The following is a 9,802-nucleotide window of genomic DNA, read 5'->3' on the forward strand; positions in this document are numbered from 1 at the left end:
GGAGGAGAGAAAGAGAAGAGAGAAAGAGAAAGAGAAGAGGGAATGGAGAGGACCCCTCATTGTCGCCGCCGACCTGCCAATCGTCTAGCAGCTCCGATCGTCGCAGCAACAGCTCCGCCGTCGCAGCCCCGCCCCTCGCAGCCCCTACCTCTGCCGCCTCCGCCCCTAGCCTCCGCCTCAACCCCATTTGTTGGGCCCCCTCCAGTCCTTCATCCTCCTCCTCCTTCTTCTTCTTCCTGCTTTTGATCTACACAAAAAAAAAACAAAAACAAAAACAAAAACAAAAACAAAACAAAACAAAATCGGCGTCGTTTTTGGTTCGGGAGAGAGAGGTTTCGAGGTACGTAGCACTGCCGTTTTTCTTAATAGACTTATTAGGTTAGAACACTACTATATAGAATTTATCAATAAAAAAAATCCTTTAAATTTTCAATTATTTTTTTTAACATTTTAAAAAAAATGACACAATTTTAATATTTTGACATGCATTTTTTATTTTACTTTTTTTACCCTTTCTTTCTTTTCTCCTCCAACTCTTTCTTTGCCCGCTGCAAACAACCAGATCCTTCAGCCGCCGTCCACCACCGCCCCCAACCCTTCCAACGCCACCCATCAACTTCCCCCCTAACTCCGCAGTTCTCAAGAAATCGAAAAAGATGATTTTGAGGTTCCAATTTCACAACTCAAGCTCTGGATATGAATCCACAAGCTTCTTCTTTTGACCTCTGCAACTGAGCTTCCATCATCCAAACACTCTCAAACCCACCACATGGTCTGAACCCACAATCTCAAAACTTTCAAAACCCCCCTCAAAACCCTAATCTTCATTCAGATTCTAAGCTTCAGGGGACTGGGTTTGTCATATAAATGTATGTTCAGATCATTCATGTCTTTTATATGATTGTGTTTGTGATATGTATTTGTTTTGTAATAGATTGTGTTGTGTGTGTTTGATGATCAGTAGAAGAGAAAGATTGAAGATGACCCAACAACAACAACAACAACAACAACCATCAGTGATCCTTGCAACCGCTAGCTATGATCACACAATTCGATTCTGGGAGGCGAAAAGCGGCCGGTGCTATCGAACTATCCAATACCCAGAATCGGTATGCCCGTAAATCCTCAATTCCACATATGTTTGTTATTTCAATACATTTATGTTACCTTGTATAGTTTGATCATAATTTTGATAGTTATTTGACCAGTCACAGGAATGTTTTTAGGGATTCATTGATCAGAGATTGAAATTGTTAATTAACTTAGTGAAATTTAATGTGTACAGCAAGTTAATCGGCTCGAAATAACCCCTGATAAAAGGTACCTGGCTGCAGCTGGAAATCCCCATATTCGATTATTTGATGTTAATTCAAACAGCCCTCAGCCGGTATATATCTCCTTCACTTTCTAGTTCATGTTTGTGCCAATATACATTTGCTTTTATTTTATTTTATTTTTTGAATAGGATTATAGGTTTTGTGGGCTGATTAAAAAGAATTGTTCTTGTGACAGGTGATGAGCTACGATTCACATACTAATAATGTTATGGCAGTGGGGTTTCAATGTGATGGAAATTGGATGTATTCTGGCTCTGAAGATGGCACTGTAAAGATTTGGGACTTGAGGTACTTTCTCTAAAGATTGCAATGCAAATAGATGATTGTGATTCTTCTTTATTTAATTTTTAAAATTTTTGCTTTATATTAGATATAAAACTAGAATTGTTCTTGTTTTCAATGAGAACAGGGCTCCAGGTTGTCAGAGGGAATATGAAAGCCGTGCAGCTGTCAACACTGTTGTTTTGCACCCAAATCAGGTATGGTTACAATTTATTTATTTATTTTACTTTTCTTAGTTGATGTATGTTTTGCCCATAGTTCTAGAAGAGTTTGTTTGATTTCAATAGTCAGGAAAGGCAATGAAAACATGGAGTATTATCATATGTATACATGCTGGGGTTAGATTGTTTATATGGGTAACATTTCTTTTCTTTCCTGTGGACTTATATGGGAGTAAAATGTGGCCTCAGTGTATTCTCATTGGCAAATTACAGTTTGTTAGTGATTTTAATAAGCATTTGCATGTAGTTTTTCCACCAACTTGCACTGTATATTTTTGGGGATCTTTACAAAACTGGAGAAACTATAATGGTATTATTGGTACAAGTTGAAGGAATTGTGTCTTGTACTTTTTGGAGAATGTCGTGGGTTCAAAAATTTCTTTCTGGGGCTTTCGTAAATGAAAACTGAAATGGCACTGGCATGATAATATTTTGAACTGGCTTCCTTAGATCATGGTTTTCCTAATAGCTAATCATTATCTTCATGCTACAGCCTTATGAAAACAAGTTTTGTTTTGTCATTTAGATAATAAGATTAGGAGTTTGATTTGGTGCCTAGTTCAAGATAAGGTCCACTTGAAAGACTTCTTTGGTCTATTATCTTTTATTACTTCCTAAAACAATAGAAGTACTTTTCTAACTGTTTACTTTTCCTACACAGGATTCAACTTTTCATAGACTGCCCTTGTTTGTACATCTTATGAGTTTTTCATGGTTTGGCAGACTGAGCTGATATCAGGGGACCAAAATGGAAATATTCGTGTGTGGGATTTGACAGCAAATTCATGCAGCTGTGAGTTGGTATGTGCTCAATATGTATATTTTTTTAATTATTGGATAGGAGTCGCATTATATAGTTGGCATGGCATTTTTTAGTGTTGTTTGGATTGGTTTTCACATGGAGACGTGTGTGCTTGGATAAATAAGGCTGTAATATAAAGGGACAGATTCTTAAACTCTATAGGCTTGTCAACAAGTTTAAGCCTATGCACTGAACTGGTTCCCAGTCAATCCAGGTGTGTGAAATAAAGGTTTCTTATATTAGTGCCTCTATAAATAAAATTAAAATAAAAAAACATCAGGCTTTTGGTTATATTCCGTTAGGATTTAAGGAAGGATTTATGAAGGAAAATGAAAAGGAAAGGAAAAGTGAAAAACATTTAGCTTCAATTTTTGTTAGTTTTCCCCCCTCCTTTTCTTTCCCTTCATAAATCCCTCCCAACACAGCCTTAGTGTACTCTCTCTTTCTTTATATATGCACTTGTGTGTATGTATTGAAAAACCTATATTAAGATCTATAGGGCGCACTCAGGTACCAGAGGTTGATACAGCTGTGAGGTCTCTAACAGTGATGTGGGACGGGAGCTTGGTTGTTGCGGCAAACAATCGTGGAACATGTTATGTGTGGCGCTTGTTGCAAGGGACGCAGGTAGGGGCTTGATCAATTTAATTCTGCAATTATTTTGGTTTTGCAGCCAACACAGCCATTTAACATTTTGTTAAACCTAATTTGTGTTATAACTAATACTGCAGACCATGACCAATTTTGAGCCGCTTCATAAGTTACAAGCACATGATGGCTACATCCTGAAATGTCTTCTCTCACCCGAGTTTTGTGAGCCCAACCGGTTAGATTTGTTTTGTTATTATACAATTTATTTCTTCTTCTTTTTTTTTTTCCCAATTAGCTTCCATTCTTACCTTTTTAAAAAAAAAAGAAAAGAATAAGCCATAAAAATTACGATAATAAGATGTCATATTTATCTCCTTAAAATTATGTTTATAGGTATCTGGCCACAGCATCTGCTGACAATACGGTTAAAATATGGAATGTAAGCGGTTTTACCTTGGAGAAAACTCTAAGAGGTGTGTGTTCGAGCCACATCCAAACACTCGTTTTCTTTTGCTAATTACTGTTAGTTTTAACAACATGAAGTCTTCTTCAAGCTCTGTAATATTGTTCTTATTGGTTTATGTTTCCAGGACATCAACGCTGGGTTTGGGACTGTGTTTTCTCTGTGGATGGTGCTTATCTCATCACAGGTATTTAAATGGGAATTTGTAAAATCTGAATTTTCACATTAATGCACACCTTTCTCCAGCACTGAACCAAACTGAAAGAAAGCTTCTTAGAGATTATTTGAATCAACTACTCCAAATGTTTTCCAATGTCAACATTATTGAGGGTTGTCTTTTTAGCCACACACTGCTATTTCAACAACACAGCTCCTGCTCAATTTGTATACATCTAAATGGTAAAACTTCAGACACCAAATAAATTTTGACCTTCTAATCTAAGTTCCGTATAGGCTATGACAGACTTCTCTATGATTTGATGACTCTGAACCGACTGAGTTCATTATGGTATTTTCTTCTGCTATAATATTATTCTCTCTCCTTCTCCTTCCTCCTATTACTCTGAACACAAGAATAATTTCTTGCTAGAGGAAATGAGCTGAGTAATTCCACGAATGAAGTCAGTCTTTCTACATAGTACAACTGCAAATTCTTTATTTGTTACAAAACCACCGTCCATAGATTGTTTCCTTTTTTTTTTTTTTTTTTTTTTTTTTTTTTTGGGGGGGGGGGGGGGGGGAGGTAATGGGTCTGAGCATCGTATTTACCATTCCTAGTCATAGTCTTCAGATCATCTTTCTCTCTCTCTCTCAAATGAAGCTTACTTATCAATTTTTTATGCCTTCAGCTTCTTCTGATACAACGGCAAGACTTTGGTCCATGTCAACTGGTGAAGGTATTAGAGTGTATCAGGGGCATCACAAAGCAACCATTTGTTGTGCTCTCCATGATGGAGCTGAGCCTTCTGCTACCTGATTATGGAATTCAGCTTTCAACATCTTGGTTAGTATTTCAAAATGTTGGCTGGCATGTTTGTGCATCCTTGTGTGTGAATGACACATTCATCTATTAAAGATGAGGATATTACAACATTCATTAAGCGCAGATAGAATGTAAATCGTTAATGGTTGGGGTTTTTTTCTGTCTTAATTTCTTGGGTATGATTGTTGGGGGACAATTCTCACATGCATGCTTTCACGGTCATGTTAGCATTCCATTTTGTTCTCCCATTCTCCACCTTCTCCTAAAAGAGAAATGATAGTTGCACAAAATTTAGAACACAGAAAATGCACAGAAAGAAAATGCACAGAAAGTAGAACGTGTGTGGCTGAGATTCATCTGGAGTGTTACATAGGCCATGCTTAAAATAAATCTGAACCACACAATGCACTTCTTGTACATTTTCTGTATCTTAATTTTGTGCATTATGTAGCACTGTTGCTCCTAAAATGGATCTATCCATCACATGCAGGGGGAGAAAAGTTGCATCGTTTATTTCCCCGATCCTTTTTAGTTTTGGCGAAAGTACAGTGGCCAAAGAATCACTAGCTTACACTCACCCGAGTAGAGCATGGGACTTGGAATCCCGTGTGAATAATTAATGAATACTGTGCAAGGCTAAATACTCCTATGTGACCGATTTTTGTTGTGTTGTACTCATGTTGACGTTAGTGTTAATATGTTTTGGGCTGCCCACCCAACCCCTATGCTCTCAATGGTGCCTAACTGATTTAGTATGCAGGCTTCTCGATTAAACAATGCTGTCAAGGATGACAAAACTTTTTTCTCTTATGCCAGTGATAGAGGAGGCTCAGATATCAACCTGGACAAAGTGGAACAAGTTGGAAGTTTGATATATTCGGTATTATTTTTATCGTTTTGTTTTCATTCTCAGATGTTCATATTTTCTCCAGAATTTTGGAGATGAGAAATGATAGATTTGTAATAACAGATTTGTTTAGTATCATGTTTATTTCCTCTGAATTTATGATACTGAGTAAGACCATTTGAATTTGTCCAGAAGCACCTTGCAAACTTAATAGTAATTGTTGTTAATTACAATAAAATAATGTATGGAAATCAACATTAATCATCGGAATTTGGAATGTCACGAAAAAAATTTGACAAAATACTCTCGTCCAATGCTAGGTCAGAAATATTGGGAGGAATAGGTCCGGGAATCTTCCACATGCACGATTGGCTTAGAAAATAGGGTTTAATTTCGTGCGTCCTATTCTTTCTTCCTCTTCTTTTTGTCATTCCAAATGAGAAATTTCTCTGATTTTTCTCTTGGAGGTGTTTCTTCAGGGACATCCGATGAATTTGGAATATTGTGTTTGGTTGGGGGATTTGAAAAGAGATTTGGAAATGAAAAGGGAAAGGGAAAAAAAAAAGTTAGGTGAAATGTGAATAAAATATACCTATATTTCACCTAGTTTCACATATCTTTACTCTTTTTCTTTCTAAATCCATCTCTAAATCTCTCAACCACACACAACATTAAAGTATTAGTTTCTTTTATATTAATTGTATTAGTTTTGGGTTTAGGTTTTTTGGGTTGCGAAACGCTTGAAAGAAATTGAATGCTTTGGTTGTCTGGCTTCTTCAACATATTTGTTATGATAACTCTGCTCTAGCTCGAACTATTTTTTCAATAAGCTAAGCTAATCGGGTTTAAATTGAAAGAGACAGAAATCTATTTCCTTCTTTTTGGTCAAAGATATTAGAATCAACACTTAAATGCAATTTAATTTTTAAATTTGATGATGTTTTGACATGTAAATATAAGGGGCTTTGATTTAGTCCATTATTGGACTGGACCGTGTTGCTGGGCCTGTGGAGGCTCACCACGGGTTTCATTTTGAAAATCTGAACCGTCAAATGTGTAGAACTTTTCGAGTACTATATGCCTGTAAAAAATCACGTTGATCGGATATCGATAGCCATGTGATCAGATCAGTTTTGTATAAAAAAAAAAATTGACGGTGAATAAATTAACAGTTGACAAAAAATTGATTTGATCACATAGCTATCGATATCCGATCAACGTAATTTTTTACAGGCATATAGTACTCGAAGAATTCTACACATTGACGGTTCAAATTTTCAAAACGGAACCCGTGGTGAGTCCCTACTGGCCCAACAGCACGGTCCAGTTCGATGGTGGACTGGACCAAAATCAGACCCTAAATATAATGTGATATATTAATAAATAACAAGTAAATCTTATTAAAATCAATACAATAAGTCGTCAAAAAAAATAATCAATACAATAATAACACATCATGTGATAAATAAGTCATTGATTTTTATTTTTTACTTCCACTACAAAATAAATAATAGAAGCATTTGTTGGAATTAATATCCTTGGTTTTGTAGATTTTTTTCACATACAATTAATATCGAGCCTTTTATTGCTTTAATTAAATAAATAAATAAAAATTGTTGCTAATTACAATCAAAGAATATCATATATGGAAACCCACATTAACCATCAAAATTTGAAATTTCATCCAAAAAAAATTGAAAAAATACTCTTAACCAATGATACGTCAAAGATGTTAGGAAGAGCTCCTTTTCTAGCTGGGAAGTTTTTCTGATTTTTGCCAATTTTAAAACATCTGAATGTGTTTCTTTTCTGATAACAGATGAATTTATAACATTCATGCTGTGTTGGTTGAGGGATTTAGGGAGGAATTTAGAAAGGAAAAGAAAAAAAGTGTATGAAACTAGGTGAAATATAGATATATTTTATTCACATTTCACCAAACTTTATCCTTTCCCTTTCCAAATCATTCTTTAAATCCTCCAACCAAACACAGGGTCGAAGTAATACTTTCTTCCTCTTGATTTCTCAGCTATTGGTTGCGAATGAACAACGCGTGAAGAAGATTGATTACTCTGTGACATGTTGTGATAGCTCTACTCTAACTAGAATTTTAAATTTAATTCAGATATTCGATTTAGTCAGAAAATATTTGGTGCTTCAATAAGGTTGCCTTGTATTACTTAAAATAATGAATTGTTGCTAATTACAATCAATGAATATCATATCCTATATGCAAACCCATATTAATCATCCAAATCCGGAATATCTTTAAAAAAAATTGATAAATTAGCATAATCCAATGCTATTTCAAGGATATTATGAGGAATGGGTCCTGGAATCTCAGGCAAGCGCGATTGAGTTGAACGATTTTCTAACGTAGGAGGGGGGTTTATTTCTTCTCTTCTTTTTCTGTCTTTCCTCTTCCTTTTGTCGTTCCAATAAGGAAACTTTTTGAATTTTTCGTCATCTAAAGGCGAAGGGGCTGCATCAAGGACATCGAATGAACTTGGAACATTCAACACAGTCTTAATTTTGGGATTCTGAGTTACTGATTGCGAATGAAAACTTAGATGAGGTGGTTGATGGTTATGGTCGATAGGTTTCTTCGGTGGTCTTCCTCTCGATTTCTTAGCTATTGGTTGCAAAATGACACTTGAAAGGGATTTGCTGCTAGGGTTGTCCGGCTTCTTTTGTGGTCTTCCTCGACCACAATGCATGATTGATCCACTCTAACTACAACCTGAATGGTATAACTAACTAGAAAGGGTTTGAGGCTTCAATAGGGTTGACAGACAGAGAGAGAGAGAGAGATGGGTGTGACGGCTTATTTTATAGAAATTGTAGTAATATCCAAATCCTACAAAGAAATTGCTTCAGTTGGGAAAGAAAAAGAGAGAGAGAGAGAGAGAGTAAGAATTCAAATCCTACATGGAGTCAATTTCCTTTGTTTCTAGTCAAACAAGACTTTGAAATCCATGCAATCCTTAGATTTTCAAAAGGACAGACATAAATTAACACTTAGACTTCGTTTCTCAATTATATATTTTAATTAAAAAATTTAAAAATCATTATAAATTGTCACATCACTCTCTCAATTTTCTGTATATGTTTTTATAAAAAGTTAAAAAATTACTAAAATAGTCTATTTCCAAACAAGACCTTATGCAATTTGACTTCCAAATTTGATGGCATTACGTAGTCGTCAAGGTTGTTGGGTTTCTTCTTTTTTTTTTGATAATTTTTTTTACCTTATTATTTATTTAGTAATTTTTTTTTAAATTGTCAAAAAAAAATTAATTTCTAAATTCTACTCGACGAAAGGAACTGAAATTTTTTTTAAAAAAATTAAAAAATCCAAAAACTTAAAAATAAACCAAAAATAGTGAACCTTTTTATACTTATTTTGACTTTTTTCAAAAAATTCTTACTTTTTTTGAGCACCAGGCAAAGTACCATATATATTAAGGGTATGGCTTTTGTCCAGTCCGAGATCAGATTGGACTGTGTTGTTGGGCCCGTCGAGGCCTATCATGGGTCTCATTTTGATAATCTGAACCGTCAATATGTAGAAATCGTCAAGTACTATATGACTGTAAAAAATCACGTTGATCGGATATCGATAGCTATGTGATCAAAAAAGTTTTTTGTCAACCGTTAATTAGTCCACCGTCTAATTTTTTTAATATGAAACTGATTTGATCATATAGCTATCGATATCCAATCAACATGATTTTTTACAGACCTATAGTACTCGACGATTTCTACACATTGACTGGTTCAGATTATCAAAACGGGACCCGTGGTGAACCCCCACGGGCCCAACAGCACGGACAGAAGCCATCCCCATATATTTACCATAGGGGAAGGAGATTCTTACTTTTTACATTCATCTATACTAGACGGACGGTACGGTAAAGTAATATTTTGGACACAATTTTTTTTTAAAAAAAATACTGAAGACAAACAAATTCGAAAAAAATTGACTTATTTGGAAATTCTCAAATATTCCCGAATCCAATGAAACGACAATATATATATATATATATATATTGGGAGAAGTTATTGGTTAGTCTTGGACACCGCCATATGAGGCCCCCAACGATGTTGTGATTAGTGGAGGGGGACATCCACGAATTTGCATTGGGTGATTTGAGAACATTAGAGGCATGATGAATTGTGATTAATGAGAAACATGGTCACGTGACGCCCTTAGACCAATTAATAATTTTTCATATATTACTGTCAACAGAAGAAGTTATTAATTAATCTAGAGACAG

At 35.3% G+C, this 9,802-nt stretch overlaps 1 protein-coding gene across 8 annotated transcripts; it reads left to right on the forward strand.

The window, feature by feature from the left end:
• The first annotated feature begins 461 nt into the window (after window positions 1-461).
• LOC114312756 (target of rapamycin complex subunit LST8) lies at window positions 462-5,716 on the forward strand. Of its 8 annotated transcripts, none has more exons than XM_028259045.2 (12): window positions 462-869; window positions 962-1,109; window positions 1,286-1,387; window positions 1,513-1,625; window positions 1,747-1,816; window positions 2,564-2,641; window positions 3,153-3,269; window positions 3,374-3,468; window positions 3,627-3,706; window positions 3,824-3,883; window positions 4,545-4,699; window positions 5,495-5,716. In XM_028259045.2, the coding sequence occupies exons 2-11, from the start codon at window positions 981-983 to the stop codon at window positions 4,670-4,672; spliced, it is 972 nt and encodes a 323-aa protein (XP_028114846.2). In that variant the 5' UTR covers window positions 462-869; window positions 962-980; the 3' UTR covers window positions 4,673-4,699; window positions 5,495-5,716. The 8 variants fall into 8 exon arrangements, with proteins under 8 accessions (XP_028114846.2, XP_082746940.1, XP_028114848.2 ...); XM_082890814.1 differs by having other exon boundaries at window positions 477-869; window positions 5,169-5,716; XM_028259047.2 differs by having other exon boundaries at window positions 477-869; window positions 5,432-5,716.
• The last annotated feature ends 4,086 nt before the right edge of the window (window positions 5,717-9,802 follow it).

Source organism: Camellia sinensis, chromosome 10, assembly GCF_055761805.1.
Source record: "Camellia sinensis isolate YWXY chromosome 10, ASM5576180v1, whole genome shotgun sequence".
Lineage (NCBI taxonomy): Eukaryota > Viridiplantae > Streptophyta > Magnoliopsida > Ericales > Theaceae > Camellia > Camellia sinensis.

Excerpts from the sequence above, each read along its gene's own strand:
- LOC114312756 (XM_028259045.2), top strand. The coding sequence starts at position 981 with ATGACCCAACAACAACAACAACAACAACAACCATCAGTGATCCTTGCA. Across the intron at positions 1,817-2,563 it reads TTGTTTTGCACCCAAATCAG|ACTGAGCTGATATCAGGGGA; the intron begins GTATGGTTACAA and ends ATGGTTTGGCAG. Across the intron at positions 3,469-3,626 it reads GAGTTTTGTGAGCCCAACCG|GTATCTGGCCACAGCATCTG; the intron begins GTTAGATTTGTT and ends TTATGTTTATAG.